General features: G+C 44.1%; 1 protein-coding gene across 3 annotated transcripts in view; it reads left to right on the forward strand.

Annotated features, from left to right (window-relative positions):
* Positions 1 to 22,700, forward strand: part of pibf1 (progesterone immunomodulatory binding factor 1) — a 165,133-nt gene that overhangs the window by 131,532 nt on the left and 10,901 nt on the right. For all 3 annotated transcript variants that reach the window (XM_072476135.1, XM_072476139.1, XM_072476138.1), the window contains exons 15-16: positions 8,454 to 8,584; positions 22,501 to 22,585. In XM_072476135.1, the coding sequence (XP_072332236.1) occupies positions 8,454 to 8,584; positions 22,501 to 22,585 (216 nt within the window). The remainder of the gene's footprint in view (positions 1 to 8,453; positions 8,585 to 22,500; positions 22,586 to 22,700) is intronic.

The following is a 22,700-nucleotide window of genomic DNA, read 5'->3' on the forward strand; positions in this document are numbered from 1 at the left end:
CCAGTACTGTCAACCTGAAACATCGTGAAGCTTGCATTTTCAATAGCTTTTCGTTCTGGAACGAAAACTTAATATGCACCTCAAATTAATAATCTCTGCGCCATTAACTGAATTTTGAATTATCGAAAAACTAAACTCTGGGATATTTTAAATATTTTAATTTAACATAATCATTACCACAAATTCAGAATCATTCTCTAAATGGAGCCAAGCACTTACAACTTCAGCACAAATAATATTTTATTTTCTCTTGAGATTTATAAACATTGTTAAGATTATGTAGGAATATGGGCCGGGATCGGAACTGGGACCTCGCGCCGTGAGGCAGCAGTGCTAACCACTGCGCCACCATGCTGCCCCAGTTCAAAATAAACTTGTAAAATTTATTAAAATCTATTTTTTGATTCTCCATTGTAAACAACAGAGCAAATGATCATGTTCAGATTATTTTTTTCAACAGCCGACTGCACTTTCATGGCAAGATCAGCAAAGGCAATTTTTATAAATTAACTTGGAAGTTTTACTGGTCTACTGAATTTTTACAAATTAACTTGGAAGTTTTACTGGTCGACTGACAATTTTCAGAATTTGTTCGGAATTGACCACTTGGGTGTCTTAATAAAAAAAAAAGACACTGAATAAATTACAGTTGTTACTGAAAGCTCTTTTTTCACTTATCCACGGCTCATTTGACAGCACCTTTCAAACCAGCGACTTCTACCACCTAGAGGGTCAAGGGCAGCAGATACGCGGGAACATCACCACCTGCACGTTCCCCTCCAAGCCACTCGCCATCCTGACTCGGAAAGCTATATTACTGTTCCTTCACTTCGCTGGGCCAATATCCTTGAACTCCCTCTATAACAGCGCTGGGCGTACCTATACCACAGAGACTGCAGCAGTTCAGGAAGGCAGCTCACCACCACCCTCTCGAGGATAACTAGAGATGGGGGGTAAAAATACTGGCCCATGCCCAATGAAATAATTTTTTTAAATGATACGAAATATCAAACTTGACAAACACCATTAAAAATATTAAGAGATTGAATTTACATGTTAGACATCAGCATTTCACATTCGTATTCGCAATTTCATGGCCTGTTTAATGTTTTCGGCCACAATCAACACAGGCCAGGCCCATCGCATTCGTGCACTATTCCAGGCCTGCCACTCGTACAAGGGATCCTGGCTGCTTTACATTAAAGACAGGGATTCTTCCAAGAGCAGGACTTCCTGCTTTCAGTTTACAGCAGCTAAATTCTCTGCATTAACAGCCCTCGATGTTGCGCCGACCTGTGAAACCACTCTAAAGCCCATCTACACTATTCCCTTATCATCCATATGTCCATCCAATGACCATTTGAATGCCCTTAATGTTGGCGAGTCCACTACTGTTGCAGGCAGGGCATTCCACACCCTTACTACTCTCTGAGTAAAGAACCTACCTCTGACATCTGCCCTATATATATCTCCCCTCAATTTAAAGCTATGTCCCCTCATGCTAGACATCACCATCCGAGGAAAAAGGCTCTCACTGTCCACCCTATCCAATCCTCTGATCATCTTGTATGCCTCAGTTAAGTCACCTCTTAACCTTCTTCTCTCTAACGAAAACAGCCTCAAGTCCCTCAGCCTTTCCTCATAAGATCTTCCCTCCATACCAGGCAACATTCTGGTAAATCTCCTCTGCACCCTTTCCAATGCTTCCACATCCTTCCTATAATGCGGCGACCAGAATTGCACGCAATACTCCAAATCCGGCCGCACCAGTGTTTTGTACGCTGCAACAAGACCTCATGGCTCCGAAACGTAATCCCTCTACCAATAAAAGCTAACACACCGTATGCCTTCTTAACAACCCTCTCAACCTGGGTGGCAACGTTCAGGGATCTATGTACATGGACATCGAGATCTCTCTGCTCATCCACACTGCCAAGAATACCATTAGCCCAGTACTCTGTCTTCCTGTTGTTCCTTCCAAAATGAATCGCCTCACACTTTTCTGCATTAAACTCCATTTGCCATCTCTCAGCCAGCGCTGCAGCTTATCTATGTCCCTCTGTAACTTGTAGCATCCTTCCGCAATGTCTACAACTCCACCTACTTTAGTGTCATCTGCAAATTTACTCACCCATCTTTCTACGCCTTCCAGGTCATTTATAAAAATGACAAACAGCAGTGGCTCCAAAACAGATCCTTGTGGTACACCACTAGTAACTGGACTCTGGTCTGAACATTTCCCATCAACCACCACCCTTTGTCTTCTTCCAGCTAGCCAATTTCTGATCCAAACTGCTAAATCACCCTGAATCCCATGCCTCTGTACTTTCTGCAGTAGCCTACCGTGGGGAACCTTATCAAACGCTTTACTGAAATCCATATACACCACATCAACTGCTTTACCCTCATCCACCTGTTTGGTTACCTTCTCAAAGAACTCAATAAGGTTTGTGAGGCACGACCTACCCTTCACAAAACCGTGTTGACTATCTCTAATCAAATTATTCCTTTTCAGATGATTATACATCCTATCTCTTATAAACCTTTCCAAGATTTTGCCCACAACAGAAGTAAGGCTCACTGGTCTATAGTTACCGGGGTTGTCTCTCCTCCCCTTCTTGAACAAGGGGACAACATTTGCTATCCTCCAGACGTCTGGCACTATTCCTGTAGACAAAGATGACTTAAAGATCAAAGTCAAAAGCTCAGCAATCTCCTCCCTAGCTTCCCAGAGAATCCTAGGATAAATCCCATCCGGCCCAGGGGTCTTATCTATTTTCACACTTTCCAGAATTGCTAACACCTCCTCCTTATGAACCTCAAGCCCTTCTAGTCTAGTAGCCTGAATCTCAGTATTCTCCTCGACAACATTGTCTTTTTCCTGTGTGAATACTGACAAAAAATATTCATTGAGCACCTCTCCTATCTCCTCGGACTCCCCGCACAACTTCCCACTACTGTCCTTGACTGGCCCAACTCTTACCCTAGTCATTCTTTTATTCCTGACATATCTATAGAAAGCTTTAGGGTTATCCTTGATCCTACCTGCCAAAGACTTCTCATGTCCCCTCCTGGTTCTTCTCAGCTCTCTCTTTAGGTCCTTCCTAGCTAACTTGTAACTCTCAAGCACCCTAACTGAACCTTCATGTCTCATCTTTACATAAGCCTCCTTTTTCCTCTTGACAAGTGTTTCGACTGCCTTAGTAAACCACGGTTCCCTTGCTCGACCACTTCCTCCCTGCCTGACAGGTACATACTTATCAAGGACACGCAGTAGCTGTTCCTTGAACAAGCTCCACATTTCCATTGTGCCCATCCCCTGCAGTTTTCCTCTCCATCCGATGCATCCTAAGTCTTGCCTCATTGCATCATAATTGCCTTTCCCCCAGATATAACTCTTGCCCTGCGGTATATACCTATCCCTTTCCATCACTAAAGTAAACGTAATCGAATTGTGGTCACTATCACCAAAGTGCTCACCTACCTTCAAATCTAACACCTGTCCAGGTTCATTACCCAGTACCAAATCCAATATGGCCTCGCCTCTCGTTGGCCTATCTACATACTGTGTCAGGAAACCCTCCTGCACACATTGGACAAAAACAGACCCATCTAAAGTACTCGAACTAGCGTTTCCAGTCAATATTTGGAAAGTTAAAGTCCCCCATAACAACCACCCTGTTGCTTTCGCTCCTATCCAGAATCATCTTTGCAATCCTTTCCTCTACATCTCTGGAACTTTTCGGAGGCCTATTGTAAACCCCTAACAGGGTGACCTCTCCTTTCCTGTTTCTAACCTCAGCCCATACTACCTCAGTAGAAGAGTCCTCATCAAACGTCCTTTCTGCCACAGTAATACTGTCCTTGACTAATAAAGCCACCCCTCCCCCTCTTTTACCACCTTCCCTGAGCTTACTGAAATATCCAAATCCCGGCACCTGCAACAACCATTCCTGTCCCTGCTCCGAAATGGCCACAACATCGAAGTCCCAGGTACCAACCCAGGCAGCAAGTTCACCCACCTTATTCCGGATGCTCCTGGCATTGAAGAAGACACTTTAAACCACCTTCCTGCCTGCCGGTACACTCCTGCAACATTAAAATCTTACTCATGACCTCACTACTTTCAACCTCCTGTATACTGGAGCTACAATTCAGGTTCCCAAGCCCCTGCTGAACTAGTTTAAACCCTCCCGAAGAGCATTAGCAAATTTCCCCCCCAGGATATTGGTACCCCTCTGGTCCAGGTGTAGACCATCCCGTTTGTAGAGGCCCCACCGACCCCAGAATGAGCCCCAATTATCCAGAAATCTGAAACCCTCCCTCCTGCACCATCCCTGTAGCCATGTGTTCAACTCCTCTCTCTCCCTATTCCTCATCTCACTATCACGTGGCACGGGTAACAACCCAGAGATAATAACTGTTTGTCCTAGATCTAAGTTTCCACCCTAGCTCCCTGAATTCCTGCCTTACATCCCTATTCCTTTTCCTAACTATGTCGTTGGTACCTATGTGGACCATGACTTGGGGCTGCTCCCCCTCCTCCTTAAGGATCCCGAAAACATGATCCGAGACATCACGCACCCTGACACCTGGGAGGCAACACACCAACTGCGAGTTTCTCTCGTTCCCACAGAATCTCCTATCTATCCCCCTAACTATGGAGTCTCCAATGACTAATGCTCTACTCCTCTCCCCTCTGAGCAACAGGGACCGACACTGTGCCAGAGACCTGTACCCCATGGCTTACCCCTGGTAAGTCGTCGTCCCCCAACAGTATCCAAAGCGGTATACTTGTTACTAAGGGCAACGACCACAGGGGATCCCTGTACTGACTGCTTCCTCCCAGCCCCTCTCACCGTCACCCATCTATCTTTATTCTTCGGAGTAACTTCATCCCTGAAGCTTCTATCTATGACCACCTCTGCCTCCCGAATGATCGGAGGTTCATCCAACTCCAGCTCCAGTTCCCTAATGCAGTTTCTGAGGAGCTGGAGATGGGTGCACTTCCCACAGATGAAATCAGCAAAGGACACTGACGGCGTCCCTCACCTCAAACATTCTGCAGGAGGAACATTGCACTACCTTCCCTGCCATCCCCTCTAGATAACAAAAAGGTCATGTCAGGCAGCATCTGCGGAGAGAAACAGAACTAACATTTTAGCTAGAGATAACCTCTCATCAGAACAGTTTGACAACTCTGATGAAAGGTCAGCCCAACCTGAAGCATGCCTGGCCTCCTCGCAGCATGTTTCCTGGCGGTGCGATGTGGCCCACGGCTGTCCTGCGGCGGGACCTTCTGGTCCTGCCGCACTGAATGGAATTTCCCATTGAATTCACCCCATGCTGCCGGGAAACCCACGGCGGGGGTGCAAATCGTCAGGCCCAGAAGATCCTGCCTCTAGTGTTTTGAAATCCCTAATGATTAGTGATAGATGTACTTGCGTTTAATGTAAATCGATGATATTGGATTTATGAATCCAAATTGAAAGCTTACTTTGTATTGTATTCGGGTGAAACTGTTGACCTCATCATGCATTCCTGTTATGCCACTCTTTATTGTTTAACTGTTCAAATTTCAATATATTAATTTAAGAAATTGTATCATCCAGTTCCATTTCATTTATTCCCTGTTGAATTAATTATTGAATCCTAATGACGGACAGACTTTTGCATGCACATGTTACATCATCATACCGAATCCTGTGCAACCATTATGCTTCTGCTACCTTTCTGAGAACTGCAATTATACACTGGGCAGCTCAACCAGCAAAACTGGAGTTATTTTTCAACCGATGCCTGGTTATGACATGCACTGTGCCAACCAGAAAGAAATGTCCTTGCATTCAGCTAGCAGATTTGTTCTAAATATTAAGTAATATCAGACAGCATCTCCAATCTCTAATACACTTTTCCTACCATGTTAATTCAGCTATTGTTGTTCAAAAAGAAACAGTAATTCAAATTAAGCTATTTTAAGCTAACTTTTGAAAGGCCCGCTTTAGTTTATGTAATTCTAAAGCAGTCAAAATTAAGGACCAAAAAATGTTTCTGTCCATCTTCAACCTGATACTGCTGGCAATGCTACACCGCAGGGGTCATTTTGATTCTCACAGTAGCACTTCAAATAATCGTGGTGTCCAACCTAATAGTTTAAATTACCATGACCGTGAGAAATTGTCACAGTAAGGGAGAATGTCCAGATGACAGCATCTTGTACATTGTTCTTATGTGTCGCTCAACATTTCCAATTTTTATTATAGATTGACAATTTTGCAATAAGCAAGGCAAGCCTGGCAAGATGTCCCAGTGCTCAGTGTAGAGTTTGATTATCGACTGGTGGGGGCGTTGCTGGTTGGTCTTTGGAGCTGACTGGGTCTAACTAGCCCCTTACTGGCTTTTTTCGACTGCCTCTTGGATTTAATGTTTGAAATAGCATGACGGGGAAGTTGTTAATCTATCATTGATAGCAGGTAACGAATCGGAGTCAGGTTCTGATCATTATAACCTGGTTCATCTAATTATAAACAATGGGGCAATAATTTGCCGCAGGACTGAAGATAACAGCATCTCCTATTTGTCAGATTGGTCCTTTTTAAAATTTGGGGTGACATGTTGCCTAAAGTGCAAGCTGATAACATTGCAACGAAAATATATTGGATATCTAGCACTCGGGTAAATGGACAAGCAACTGTGTATCCCCTGAGGGCAGCACGGTGGCGCAGTGGTTAGCACTGGGACTACGGCTCTGAGGACCCGGGTTCGAATCCCAGCCCTGGGTCACTGTCCGTGTGGAGTTTGCACATTCTCCCCGTGTCTGCGTGGGTTTCACCCCCACAACCCAAAGATGTGCTGGTTAGGTGGATTAGCCACACTAAATTGCCCCTTAATTGGGAAAAAAAATAATATGGTACTCTAAATTTATTTTTTTTAACTGTGTATCTCCATAACAAATTGGATTGAAGGGCTGTAAAATTAGCAGCACAACAACTTAGAAGAGTGGATGAATTCAATGTCAAATTCAGTACAGAAAGAGAAATGAAGATAAAAATTAAGATTTGATTGAGAATGAGAGGGAAAAGAAGTGAAGGAAAAGGTTTTTTAAATTGCAAATTTTACATCTTACATTTTTCATTCTTTTAAAATCTCCAGCAATTAACACCAAAAGGAGTGAGAATCCACATTGGTAATAGTTAGTCGAAGGTTGGCTCAGTAATTAACACATCTTAGACTTAGGATACTTAGACTTAATTTTTGTGGAAAGTTTAGATTGTATCTACCATTCAAGCATTACAATTTTTCACTATTTAATACATTTCAACTGTGAGTTAGACAGTAACGTGCAATATTTGCAAAGCTAGCTGTGGTGCAGTCCATCTAAGAAACAATCTTTGGATTTCCGTATTTAATCATGCATCATAGAATCCCCACAGTGCAGAAGGAAGCCATTTGACCCATCGAGTTTGCACCAACCCTCTGAAAGAGCAACCCCCTCTAGGCCCACTCCGCCATCCTTTCCCCATAACTCCACCTAACCTACAGATCTTTGGACACTAAGGGTAATTTAGCATGGCTAATCCACCTTACTGGCACATGTTCGGACTGTGGGAGGAAACCGGAGCACCCGGAGGAAACCCATGCAGACACGGGGAGAAAGTGCAAATCCACACAGCCACCCAAGGCCGGAATCGAACCGGGGTCCCTGGTGCTGTGAGGCAGCAGCGCTTGCCACTGTGCCACCGTGCCAGCCCAATTTTGTTTCTTCAGAATTTTTTTTGCTGCATTCTTTTGGTAATATTTTAGTTTCTTGGACATGTCAGTATATCTAATATTTACATATAAAGCTAGTTTTGGCTTGGCTTTTTTGATAAAGCGAATAAGTTTGTAGTGGTGTGAATATATGAACAATTCTGTACTGCTTAGAGTGATTTGATGGGAAATGTGTCTTGTAACTAGTGCAAAACTGTATTGGCAAAGTGTGTAACTTACATACTCAAAATGGAGAACTTGACACTTTGAAAGGTTAGTTAAAAAGAATATTTTGTCAACCCACAGAATAACTTAAATACTCATTAATTGATAGAATGAATTCAAAAATGTATTTTAATTGTGGATAATCAATATTTTCTGTTGAGCGGTCTGAGTATATCTTGCAGAATGCCTTAAATCACTGGTTTAACGTTTATCAGATCATTGATCTGTTGCATAGTCTTCCATTGTTGCTTTAAACCACCCACCAAATAATCCCAAGATGTTTTTCTCCTTTCAAAAAACGTTAATTTGTGATTGTTTCAGGTTTATTCAGGGCTGTTAAACTTGCGATGATTGATTCCATGAAAGTTTAAATTTCATTAAGTTTTAAATTTCATTTTCATTTCATTTCAAATAAAGTTACGGAGCTGAATTGCTAGTAAAAGTAATTGTCAACCGATATATCTCTCTTCTTTCTTCAGCTTGCAGATGCCAATACCTTGCTTAGTCACGCACAACAACCTTACAGCTATCTTATTGAAACGGTGCGTCAGAGAGACGCTCAAATCCAGACATACAAAGGACAACTTTCACAATTGGAGAATGAAGTTTGGTAAATATCAAGAATTATTAGCTTAATCAGAACTGAGGTCACACTTATCAGGAAAGAGTAAAGAGGTTGAAGCTCTATTTTTCTCCAAAAAGTAGAAGACAAATGGGTGATGCAATTGAGGCCTTTAAGTCTATGAAAGGGTTTGATAGGATAAGCATGGACAAGATATTTCCACTTGCGGGTGGGACCAGGCTAGAGGACGAGCATAAAAGATGGTCACTAACAAATCCAGTAGGGAATTCAGGAGAAACTTCTTTATCCAGGGAGTGGCTAGTATGTGGAACTCGCTACTGCATTGTTGAGACAAATACCAAAGATGAATTGAGGGTGAAGCTGGACAAGCGCATTGGGGAGCAAGGAAATGCACGATACGTTAAAGGATCTAGATGAAGAATGGTGTGGGCAGCATGGTGGCGCAGTGGGTTAGCTCTGTTGCCTCACGGCGCTGAGGTTCCAGGTTCGATCCCGGCCCTGGGTCACTGTCCGTGTGGAGTTTGCACATTCTCCCCGTGTTTGCGTGGGTTTCACCCCCGCAACCCGAAGATGTGCAGGTTAGGTGGATTGGCCACGCTAAATTGCCCCTTGGAAAAAATGAATTGGGTACACTAAATTTATTTTGAAAAAGAATGGTGTGAAGAGGCTTGGGTGGAGCAGCCTCATGATATGGATAGCCGCTTTGTGTCATAAATACATTGTAATGCTTGGAATAATGTAAAATAATTCCAGCCTTTTAAAAAAAAATACTATCTATTGGATTTCTCTCTTGTTCTCAGGCAATTTGGTTGTGCAAAGCTGAATAAAATGTGAGGCAATGGCTACTGCCGAATCTATATTGGTAGCATGCACGAGAATTCTCGTTGAAAAGGGGCAGCATTTCCCTTTAGTGACTGCTGCTTCTGTTCAATTTCCCTCAACGTCCACCCAAACCAGAACTAAATTATTACTGCACTAAAGAAATGTATGTATGAATAGTAAAATACTATTCCTGAGGTAGATAGCATATTAAGAGAGCCATTTTGTTTGTCGGAGTTGAAGATTTGTTCTTTGGCTGAATATTAATTTTAACCATTTGATCCTCTGGAGGGTCCGTCAAGACTCTTATTGCCCTGTTTGTCTAGTCCTTCAGAAAATATGAAGGACTAATTGTGAACTTTGCAATTAGAATCCTATTATTCTTTTTCTGAGGAGGAGCAGGAGGATCGCAAAGGGGATATAAAGAGAGGCATCGCAAAACCGTGTTTCCCAAGTGAAGGTACCCAATCACCAGAGTTTACAGACGAACATCTTCTTACTTCGATTGTTCTGCATGTCACTACCTCAGCAAGCTGTGCTTTCTCTCGAGAGGTAACCTGGGTGATACAACAACAGCCAATAAAAGATCTACAACCTACTTCAGTCCAATAGGCATTTATGCCTCTACAACTCCAAGTCATCACTGCCTTGAATTTCTTAGCAGCTAAATCTTTCTAGCAGCAGGCGATTGCCATGAATCAGGCAGTGCTTGACATTTCACGAAGTTCTGCTCTGTTCAGGCAGAACACTTAATTTATATACATCCCAATGAAATTGGGGAATTACTACGGACTGGCGGGGTTCCCACAGAACAATAACCAACTGACCATAAGACCGTAAGATATAGGAACAGAATTAGGCCACTCGGCCCATCGAGTCTGCTCCGCCATTCAATCATGGCTGATATTTTTCTCATCCCCATTCTCCTGCCTTCTCCCCATAACCCCTGATCCCCTTATTGATCAAAAGCCTATCTATCTCTGTTTTAAAGACTCAGTGATTTGGCCTCCACAGCCTTCTGGGCAAAGAGTTCCACAGATCCACCACCCTCTGGCTGAAGAAATTCCTCCTCATCTCAGTTTTAAAGGATCGTCCCTTTAGTCTGAGATTGTGTCCTTTGCTTCTAGTTTTTCCTGCAAGTGGAAACATTCTCTCCACGTCCACTCTATCCAGGCCACGCAGTATCCTGTAAGTTTCAATAAGATTCCCCCCTCATCCTTCTAAACTCCAATGAGTACAGACCCAGAGTCCTCAAACGTTCCACATACGACAAGCTTTTCATTCCAGGGATCATTCTTGTCAACCTCCTCCGGACCCGTTACAAGGCCAGCACATCCTTCCTTAGATATGGGGCTCAAAACTGCTCACAATACTCCAAATGGGGTCTGACCAGAGCCTTATATCGCCTCAGAAGTACATCCCTGGTCTTGTATTCTAGCCCGCTTGACATTAAATACTAACAGTGCATTTGCCTTCCTAACTGTTGACTGAACCTGCACATTAACCTAAAGAGAATCGTGAGCAAGGACTCCCAAGTCCCTTTGTGCTTCTGATTTCCTAAGCATCGCCCCATTTAGAAAATAGTCTGTGCTTCAGGAGGGATAGAGAGAGGGGTAAAAGGGGTGGAGGAGTTGCATTACTGATATCACAGCTGTGATTAAGGAGGGCACGATGGAGGATTTGAGCACTGAGGCAATATGGGTAGAGCTAAGAAATAGGAAGGATGCAGTAACATTGTTGGGACTTTACTACAGGCCTCCCAAAAGCGAGCGTGAAGTAGAGGTACAAATATATAGACAGATTATAGAAAAATGTAGGAGCAATAGGGTGGTCGTGATGGGAGATTTTAACTTCCCCAACATTGAATGGGACTCGTGTAGTGTTGGAGGCGTAGATGGAGCAGAATTTGTAAGGAGCATCCAGGAGAGTTTTTTAGAGCAGTATGTAAATAGTCCAACTTGGGAAGGGGCGATACTGGACCTGGTTTGGGGAATGATGCTGGCCAGGTGGTCGAAGTTTCAGTCGCTGATTAGTTTGGGAATAGCGATCACAATTCCGTAAGTTTTAGAATACTCATGGACAAAGACGAGAGTGGTCCTAAAGGAAGAGTGCTAAATTGGGGAAAGGCCAAGTATAACAAAATTCGGCAGGAGCTAGGGAATGTGGATTGGGAGCAGCTGTTTACGGGTAAATCCACATTTGAAATGTGGAAGTCTTTGAAAGAACATGTTGATTAGAGTGCAGGACAGACATGTCCCTGTAAAAATGAGGGATAGAAATGGCAAGATTAGGGAACCATGGATGACGGGTGGAATTGTGAGACTAGCTAAGATGAAAAAGGAAGCATACATAAGATCTAGGCGACTTAAAGCTGATGAAGCTTTGGAGGAATATCGGGAAAGTAGGACAAATCTCAAACGCGCAATAAAGAGGGCTAAAAGGGGTCATGAAATATCTTTAGCTAACAGGGTTAAGGAAAATCCCAAAGCCTTTTATTCGTATATAAGGAGCAAGAGGGTAACTAGAGAAATGATTGGCCCACTCAAAGACAAAAGAGGGAATTTATGCGTGGAGTCAGAGGAAATGGGTGAGATTCTTAATGAGTACTTTGCATCGGTATTCATCAAGGAGAGGGACATGACGGATGTTGAGGCTAGGGATGGATGTTTAAATACTCTAGGTCAAGTCGGCATAAGGAAGGGGGACGTTTTGGGTATTCTAAAAGGCATTAAGGTGGACAAGTCCCCAGGTCCGGATGGGATCTATCCCAGGTTACTGAAAGAAGCGAGGGACGAAATAGCTGGGGCCTTAACAGATATCTTTGCAGCATCCTTGAGCACGGGTGAGGTCCCAGAGGACTGGAGAATTGCTAATGTTGTCCCTTTGTTTAAGAAGCGTAGCAGGGATAATCCAGGGAAATATAGACCCGTGAGCTTGACGTCTGTGGTAGGCAAACTGTTGGAGAAGATACTGAGGGATGGGATCTATTCACATTTGGAAGAAAATAGACTTATCAGTGATAAGCAGCATGGTTTTGTGCAGGGAAGGTCATGTCTTGCAAACCTAATAGAATTCTTTGAGGAAGTGACTAAGTTAATTGACGAGGGAAGGGCTGTAGATGTCATATACATGGACTTCAGTAAGGCATTTGACAAAGTTTCCCATGGCAGGTTGATGGAAAATGTGATGTCGTATGGGGTTCAGGGTGTACTAGCTAGATGAATAAAGAACTGGCTGGATAAAGAACAGGAGACCGAGAGTAGTGGTGGAATGGAGTGTCTCAAAATGGAGAAAGGTGACTAGTGGTGTTCCACAGGGATCCGTGCTCGGACCACTGTTGTTTGTGATATACATAAATGATCTGGACGATGGTATAGGTAGTCTGATTAGCAAGTTTGCAGATGATACTAAGAGTGGTGGAGTTGCACATAACGAGGAGGACAGTCAGAGAATACAGCAAAATATAGATAGATTGGAGAGTTGCGCAGAGAAATGACAGATGAAGTTCAATCCAGGCAAATGCGAGGTGATGCATTTTGGAAGATCTAATTCAAGAGCAGATAATACGGTCAATGGAAGAGTCCTGGGGAAAATTGATGTACAGAGAGATCTGGGAGTTCAGGTCCATTGTACCCTGAAGGTGGCAACGCAGGTCGATAGAGTGGTCAAGAAGGCATACAGCATGCTTGCCTTCATCGGACGGGGTTTTGAGTACAAGAGTCGGCAGGTTGTATAGGACTTTGGTTCGGCCACATTTGGAATACTGTGTACAGTTGTGGTCGCCACATTACCAGACGGATGTGGATGCTTTGGAGAAGGTGCAGAGGAGGTTCACCAGGATGTTGCCTGGTATTGAGGGTGCTAGCGATGAAGAAAGGTTGAGTCGATTAGGATTGTTTTCATTGGAAAGACGGAGGTTGAGGGGGAACCTGATTGAGGTCTACAAAATTATGAGAGGTATGGACAGGGTGGATAGCAACAAGCTTTTTCCAAGAGTGGGGGTGTCAATTACAAGGGGTCACAATTTCAAGGTGAGAGGGGGAAAGTTTAAGGGAGATGTGCGTGGAAAGTATTTTACGCAGAGGGTGGTGGGTGCCTGGAACGCTTTGCCAGCGGAGGTGGTAGAGGCGGGCACAATAGCATCATTTAAGATGCCATCTAGACAGATATATGAACGGGCGGGGAACAGAGGGAAGTAGATCCTTGGAAAATAGAAGACAGGTTTAGATAAAGGATCTGGATCGGCGTAGGCTGGGAGGGCCGAAGGGCCTGTTCCTGTGCTGTAATTTTCTTTGTTCTATGTCTCCATTTCTCCTTCCAAAGTGCATACCCTCACGCTTTTCCACATTGTATTCCATCTGCCACTTCTTTGTCCTCTTTCCTAGCCTTTCCAGACCTTCTAAAGCCCCCCTGCTTCCTCAATACTACCTGCCCCTCTACAGATCTTTGTATCATCTGCAAACTTAACAACCATGCCTTCAGTTCCTTCCTCCAGATCATTAATGTATATTATGAAAAGTTGTGGTCCCAGCACTGACCCCTGAGGTACCCACCAGTCACCGGCTGCCATGCTGAAAAAGACCCCTTTATCCCCACTCTCTACTTTCTGCCAGTCAGCCAATCCTCTATCCATGCCAGGATCCATGCCCTGAACACCATGGGCTCTTAACTTATTTAACAGTCTCCTATGCGGCACCTTGTCAGAGGCCTTCTGGAAATCTAACTAAATCATCTCCACCGGTTCTCATTTGTCTAACTTCCTTGTTACTTCCTCAAAGAACTTTAACAGATTTGTCAAAAATGACCTCCCCTTGATGAAGCCGTGATGACTCAGTCCCATTTTGTCATGCACTTCCAAGTACTCCGCGATCTCGTCTTTAATAATGGACTCTAAAATCTTACCAATGACTAAAGTCAGACTAACCGACCTAAAATTTTCCGTCTTTTGCCTCCCTCCCTTCTTAAACAGTGGTGTTACATTAGCCACTTTCCAATCCTCTGGGACCCTTCCTGCCTTCAGTGATTCCTGAAAGATCATCACCAATGCCTCCACAATCTCCTCAGCTATCTCTTTTAGAACTCTGGGGTGTAGTCCATCCGGTCTAGGTGATTTATTCACCTTCAGACCTTTCAGTTTCCCCAGAACCTTCTCCTTAGTAATGGTCACTGCTCTCACCTCTGCCCCCTGGTTCTCCTGGAGCTCTGGCATCCCGCTGGTGTCTTCCACCGTGAAGACTGATGCAAAGTAACTATTCAGTTCGTCTGCCATTTCTTTGTTTCCTATTATTACTTCTCCAGCCACATTTTCCAGTGGTCCAATGCCTATTTTTGCCTCTCTCTTACCTTTTATCTATTGACAAAACACATTGAGGCATTCAAAACCCCATGTGGCAACTGTCTCAATTTCGATCAATATGCAGCTACTGTGCTTTGTTAGTCACCTTACCCATCATATGAATGAAATACCAAGTCTCACTTTAGGTTCCTGGATATCTCCAGTGGAATCACGCAGTACAGCCCAGCAAGAGGGCCCAGAAAGATTGCAATTGCTTACTATGTAACATTGTGATGAATAAAGGTTTGATGTTTCTGAAAGCTGAATAACGTGATGATGGCACATTGGGGGGTGAGGGCCTTCATTGCGACAGGATGATGAGGGTGTGCAAGAAAAGGAGGCTGTGGATCAAGACATGGTTGAAAATATTGGCACAGTTTTGTAGAAGGCGTGTGCAACGTAGGATTTATTATCCCTGTATCATATAAAGCAGCAGGAGCTGTACTGTGCAGTCTGACACATTAGAAAGAAGGTCACCAATCATTGTGATTGGCCCCAGCCAATCTACATTTTAAATGTATTTTCTCATGTTATCCCAGGGGCTTGAGTTGCATCATGTTGGCAATGGATGGCACATTCCAAAAATCCAGTTTATAACTGACACAAATGGTGGCAGTGGCAATGACAGGTGCTGCTGCTGACGTGGAAATATAAAGTCTTAGTGGTGGATAGGATGCGGGATGCAATCCACCTCAGGTTTGATTTGGATACCAGTCTGATTCAGCTGAAGGAAATTACAATGAAGCAATGTCCTAGGCCGACCCCAGGTTCAGGAAATGTTGTCTCATCCACTGTTAATAGCAGGCAGTCTGCAGGAACAGGGTGATCAGAAAATGAAGGAAGGAGGTGGAGATGGAGCAAAAGCACATCCATGGTTTCTTGGTGACCTTATCAAGTCACAGCCAAGGATCTGAAGGGAACCAATGACTTGGACATGCTCCACAGCGCCTCGATAATGCCCAGCTGAAACTGGGACATGCTCTGCAGCGCTTCGGCAAGATAACCTACATCAGGACACGTCAGCCAGTGACCAGGACATGCTGTCAAAACACTCAGACATGGCCATCACTGATCGAGCAATGCTTTGGACACCACCACTCATGGAGCTGACGTAAAGCTCCACTGCGGTCACCAAACTTGCAGTGTTGCCCTTGGTGCCACGCACTGCCAGCCGCCATCTCCGGCATCCATAGCCTTTGGTACTCCTCCAACCAGCTATGTACTGGCTGGAGTGTTGCTGACATCTCCCTCTAAATCTCATGGCCGCACCCAAGCATCTGCATCAGCTCCGGGATAACCTTGTCCAGAGGCTCGCCATCAGACTGGGACCAAGCTAGGTCCTGGGATTCAGCAGACCTCCGACTTCTGCCCAGGAGGGGTCGTTCCTGCCTCTGTCTGATGTGCATCAGCAACTGTGTGGTACTTACCAGATTGTGCGCCAGAGGCCTGTCCACTAATATAGCCCACCGAGGGATGTGTCTCTGCGCTGCTGAAAAGTGGTGATGGCAGCTGTGATGTCTCCATGGTGGCATCCTTGGAACTCTCCTCCGAGGTATTCTCGTGGAAGGCAGAGGTGGGGGGACCCCGGATGAGCTGGCACCATCAGATGGAGATCCTGCAGGAGAATGGACATGTGGTCAGTGGGGGCCGGTGGATCCTCATCTCTGCAGCGCAGGCCAATCTCGGCGTTGGTGACAACTCTGTCTTTGGGTCACCCCATGACCTCCAGGGCCCGTTCTTCATAGAAGGGAGCACTCTGATGTCCGGCACCCCGGTACCCACCTGGCCTGTTATGGGCCAATTTCTCCTAAGGGGACAGAGCGAAGGCATTGTGATCACAGGCTTCATGCATCCGAGGGGAGGGGGGCGGATATGGCACAAAATAGGTGTGGGCACTGCTGATGGGCATGGATGAGGTGCCAAGGTGCACGGTATTGTGTGTTGTGCCAACCGCCAGGTTGTCAGGGTACGCGGGGTGGCAGGTGGGAGCGGTGTCAGGGGGCCGATGCCAACTCAGCTGGTGGAAGTCATTGAGTTTCTAGTGGCACTGGGTGGCGGTCCTCCTTGTGACATTCCCGCGCTGATGGCTTCTGCCACCAGGTGGCACTGGTTGACCTGTAGCTGACCCACTTGAGGGAACAGGGTGTCCAGTCTCGACTTCACGCGTCCAACAGCCGGGCCAGATCGGCATCTCCGAATTGTGGGGGCTGGTCTGCGCGGTGGCATGACTGTGTGCTGCCTGTGATTTGCTCGGAGAGGGCGGTTTAAGAGCTGCTCCCCCTCATTAGCGGGGTGCTGCCAGGCGCGGTCCAGGCGAATCATCGTGTGGGACAGCCATTTCCAACGTGAAACCGCGAGGCATTGTTACCAGTCCCAGTTGGCGTTAGATATCGCCCGCGGTCTCACCAGGCTGGCCGTCGGGAAGCAATTCTTGCTCACTACCGCACTTGGTGCTTCTCCCGTTCGATCGCACCTGCGGAGTCACAGCACAATTGACTTAACGAATAATTTTAGAAAAGAACCCGAAGTCTTTGGCCCTTGGCTGCCCAATAATTACAGTCATCATATTTGTAAATTTAACACACTTTTTATTTATAACAAGAATCAGAATGCAATGTGCAACAAATAGAACTGGTTAACTATTCTCTAATTCCTAATCCCCCACTTTAACTTGCCCCCACACTCTGTGATTGCGCGCACACACACACACAGGCGCAAACACAGAGTGTGGGGGCAAGTTAAAGTGGGGGATTAGAGAATAGTTAACCAGTTCTATTTGTTGCACATTGCATTCTGATTCTTGTTATAAATAAAAAGTAAGTGTGTTAAATTTACAAATATGATGACTGTAATTATTGGGCAGCCAAGGGCCAAAGACTTCGGGTTCTTTTCTAAAATTATTCGTTAATTCAATTCTGCTGTGGGGTGTTTTTTTTTTAAATATGTAAAACATGGTTGTTTCTAGCACACTGTCCTTCAAGCCAGGCTTTCAGGGCGAGATTTCTGCTTTCCAGTCTGTAATGGTTTCCACTCATTCAGGTCTCTGCAGTTCCAGAAATAAGACCATAAGACATATGAGCAGAATTAAGCCACTCGGCCCTTCGAGCCTGCTCCGCCATTCAGTCATGGCTGATATTTTCTCATCCCCATTCTCCTGCCTTCTCCTCATAACCCCTGATCCCCTTATTAATCAAGAACCTATCTATCTCTGTCTTAAAGACACTCCGTGATTTGGCCTCCACAACCTTCTGCAGCAAAGAGTTCCACAGATTCATCACCCTCTGGCTGAAGAAATTCCTCCTCATCTCTGTTTTAAAGGATTGTCCCTTTAGTCTCAGATGGTATCCTCTGGTTCTAGTTTTTTCCTACAAGTGGAAACATCCTCTCCACGTCCACTCTATCCATGCCTCACAGTATCCTGTATGTTTCAATAAGATCGCCCCTCATCCTTCTAAACTCCCACGAGTACAGCCCCAGAGTCCTCATACAGCAACTCATAGCCTTTTGGAGAGAGAGAGAGAAGCTCCCTTTTCCCTGAGTGTCTAGGATTGAAAGTGCGTCTCTGAATACCATTCAACTTGAGTAGGATCCAATCACCACCTGTTACTAGGCAGAATATGAACTTTTGGCCAATTCATTGGCCACCATTCAATAAATGGAACCAAGTCCTACCCTATCTTTTGGGTGCCAAAAGGTCTGGGTCTTGCTGTCCCAGTCTTGCTGTCCAAAGCTAGCAGCAGCATATACCATGTTGTATATTCCTGAATTCCTCCTTCTCTCAGTTGCTTGATTTAAAGATACATGTCCATTAAGCATCCACAGATCAAAATGAGAACAGCAAAAATAAAGAAAGGGGAAATAAGGGTATCAGCAGGAAGGGCCCTTGCAATTGCAACTTTTTTTCCTTGTGCATATCAAGTTCAGAGCTACTGGTACTGGGAAATTGATTATTTTTTGCTTTTTGGCATTCAGCATCAGAATTTACAGTTCACAGATCAGGTTACGAGCAGCGTGATGTTCCGATTATTTTATGGAATCCTTACAGTGCAGTCACCAGAGAGGAATGGCCTTTCCGTGCACCATTGTGAAGTTTACGCTGCTGTCACCGGCCATCCATGTGGCCACTCTTAAGTATTATTGTTCAGTTATGCAATATTTTGTGCATTCGATCACACTCACCAGGAACCGGTTTGAAATTGTCCCAATTCAGTTGACTTGTAATTTATACAGCCAGCAAAGAAAGAGTAGATTTTCAGCCCATCTGGGCTGGTTTCACACCCAGATTCCAGAGAGAAAAGATAGTCTGCTAACCCTATCTGCCACCCAGTTGCTGCCAAAACATATTGGTATGGATACCAATGTATTTGAAGAGTCTCAACGCTGCTTTTTTAAATCCATATGATGGAGAAGGGGTTTTCAAATAGATTTCCTACTGCTGCTATTTTGGGTGGCATTAGTCTATTTAAAGTGAATGCATTGATGCTGCTGTTAATGTGAAGAAACTAGACTTTTGTATCTACTGCATTGCTCAATAGAACTGGAGTACATTCCATCTATTCCAATTGTACACTTCAGTACATACTGCTAAAATAAAAGTTCAAGACGGTGTCCGTGCCACATTTCTGTCCTGGAAGTAGCTTCTACTTTATATGAAGGAGGTTTCCACAGGGCTAAATCGCTGGCTTTTAAATCAGACCAAGGCAGGCCAGCAGCACGGTTCAATTCCCGTACCAGCCTCCCCATAAGAGGCGCCGGAATGTGGCGACTAGGGGTTTTTCACAGTAACTTCATTTGAAGCCTACTTATGACAATAAGCGATTTTCAATTCATTTGGAATAACAGATGATAAAGCATAATAGCTGGTAAAAGAGGTATACACACATTATTAAGATGACATTTCTTTTCAAACTCATTTTGTGTGACCACGTCTCTAAAGTAAATTTTATTTTTATATGTGAATCGGATTTCATTCCATAAAAATTGGGTTGATCAAAATCTTCATCTTGCTGCAATGGTTTTGCTATACCTAAAAGAGTAAACTGGATTCCTCCTTTTCTTCTTCCCTTCCTCTTTCTCCACCTCTTCTCCTCTCTCTCTCTCTCTCTCTCTCTCTCTCTTTCCCCCCCCCCAACACCAACAACAACTTTCCACCCTGGGGACATTGCCATAACTGATATCATTGAAGGACAGCTCCCCCAACTGAGAAACACATCACAGGGGGGGTGGAAAATTCCCCTCCTCCTCCATTCCCCCCCCCCCCCCCCCCCCCCCCCGGATTTAAAATTTGGACCTTGTTTGAGTGTATGTCCCAAATGCCAGCATTTCACATTGACTGTCAATGTTACGAGGGCCTAGTTAGTGTGTGATATTATTCACTGACAAAAATCAGTGTTGGCTGGATCTTTGGACCTGCTCCTATTCAAGTGCTAATTGACCAAGCCATTCATCTCGAGTGCTGATAGAAAGGGCTGCTGTTAGTGCATACCATACCACAATTTCTATCTCATGTTAGTGATCACTCTTATTTTTAAAAAACTAACATTTATGGTATATGCAGCATTAGTTGTTGTTCCTATCTATCAGATCTATCTGAAACTTTTTTCTGCCTTGAATCCAATTTGCAAAGAGCGAACTTTAGTTGAACTTGAACTCAAACATGAAGTTGTTTGCCAGGACTGTCAGAAGAACCAGCAAGAGAACCTACAAATCATCAATAACAGCATTAAGTTTATTTAAAGCGTGTGTGTATATAATGGAATATAAAAACAGATAATGATCTGGAGCTAGAATTTGAGGTGATGAATAAATTATATCTGTGGCCTGAGCTTGATATAAATTGGCGGGCGTTCAGGCAGGGGGTGGAGAAACATTTTCAGTGGCAGCAAGTATGATTTAATTCTTTTTTGCCATTTTTAGACTGAAGTCATTGTTTCCAAATAACAAAATATTCCTGAATTTTCGTTGCACAAACCTTCGTAGCCTTCAGGGTAATTTGTCCCCTGCTGCTGATTTAGGTCTGTGACAGGCCTGACATATTAGATATCTGTGAATCATTCTCAAAGGACCAGATGATAAATAAGGGGGTAATCATCCATGGCAGCAATTTATTTTGGCAGGACCAAGGCACATCTTGTGACAGAATTATTCCCTGTTTTGGCATCAGTTGTCAACCTCTCATAGACAAGATATGGAGGCAAATGCATTTGACTGAAAGAGTCCTCGGAGAAGATGCTTTTGGCAGAGGTTCATCAAGCAAGCTCTTGTTGATGTTTCTATTTCTCTCTGCCTCTTGCCATCAGTAGATTATTATCTGGTCCCAGGTGCTCTATTTTCTTGATCAAGCAGCTTGTGTTGTTCCAATGAAAATTGGAAGGGAAACAAAAACTTCCCTTGGCCTTGCCTCATCTTCAAACTCATTTGTGTCCTTCCTCAATTTCATGGCCAGCTGGATTTAACATTACGTGGCTTGTTAAAATTGGACTATCCCTTGCCTGCAGCCTTTGGAAAATAGTGACAGCCTGCAAGGTTTTCCTGATGGAAAATTGAACAGGAGAAATTAGCACCTTGAATTACCAATAACATCAAAACCTGTCTCCGTTCATCTCTTTGGACAGCCAACAATTGGTTCCCAGTACTGCTACACGTAAATAATCCAACCTCTAGAAAAGCAGTAGTAACACCGACCTGAGATGTTAGTAAATCTTAAGTGCTTCTTCTGACCTGTTAAATCCACTGAGCCAATTCAAAGTACAATGCAGTATAGAAATGCAAGTGCATTATGCACATCATTAGTTTGGCTGAATGCAAGACCCACTACCAATTTGCCATGATGTTTCCAGGCCCAGTTTTGCTCTAAAACAAGCAGTATTCTTATTCAAAAACAGTATATTATGATAGAGTGGCTTCTTTACATACCCAGGAACATATGCAGGTGTTACCAGACAACATGAAGAACTTGCACCTTACACAGATGCAAAGATGATAATGAAGGGCAGACGCAGGATTGAAAGATCCCATCTCCTGCCTCTTTCTCCTGGTTATGGCTTGACAGGAGCTAAGGTTGATGATGGGCCTTACTTCCTGTTCCCAACCCTGCTCAGATCTGAGTAGCATGCATATTTCTGTGGCCAGCCAGGTTAGCCTTACATGTGAAGAGGGACAACAGCCAGGGGGCTCTGAAACCAATAAATGTTACCGCTGTTACACAGTCGGGCCATAGAATTTGACTTTCCTCTTGAGCATCCAGGCGAGAGTTTGAGCTATCGCTAAGCAAAGAGCAGATGCCAAGAATTGCTGCCAAATGGCAAATGACAAATAGTGAGCAGCACAGTTCACCATTAAAAATATGTTTCCGCCATCATTCTGACTGCAGTATGGGCACAAGTCACATCCCAATAAATGGTGTTTCCAGCAGTTGACTACGCTGAACTTGAGCAGCAGCGACCTATCCCCATGTAATTTAGTTATGTTTGACACCAAACTCATTTGTATCGCTGTCCAGAGCCCAACGTCCGAGCACTGCCTTCCAGCAGCCGTGGTGTGCCAATTTTCAATTAGTTGCCATTGTTTTTCAAACACTTTTCTCTCATAAAGATAAGCTTTGTGAATATACCCGTTAAAGTCAGTGATCTTGTATTGATCTTTAAAGTTGGGATATTTTTGTGATTGTTACATGAACTTCCTGTTCATTTAACCTGCTAAGTTACATGCACAACTGGGGTAAGAAGCCTCAGTTCAATAAGGAATGTGACATCCTGACTATAATCAAATGTATCTGCTTTTCTTTCAGTCAGTTAAATAAGGAAAAAACAGCTTTACTTCGCATGAAAAATCAAATGGCAGCAGATTTGGAGCGACTCTTGAATCAACGGGAGGTAATTTTCTTTCAAATTATCTTGTAATTGGCAGAACGTAACCACATAAGAAGTGGGAGCAGGAAAGGGGTTATTATGTTGATCAACTCTTCTTGCTTTTCAAAAAAAAACCCTA

The sequence above is a fragment of the Scyliorhinus torazame genome, chromosome 15, assembly GCF_047496885.1.
Source record: "Scyliorhinus torazame isolate Kashiwa2021f chromosome 15, sScyTor2.1, whole genome shotgun sequence".
Lineage (NCBI taxonomy): Eukaryota > Metazoa > Chordata > Chondrichthyes > Carcharhiniformes > Scyliorhinidae > Scyliorhinus > Scyliorhinus torazame.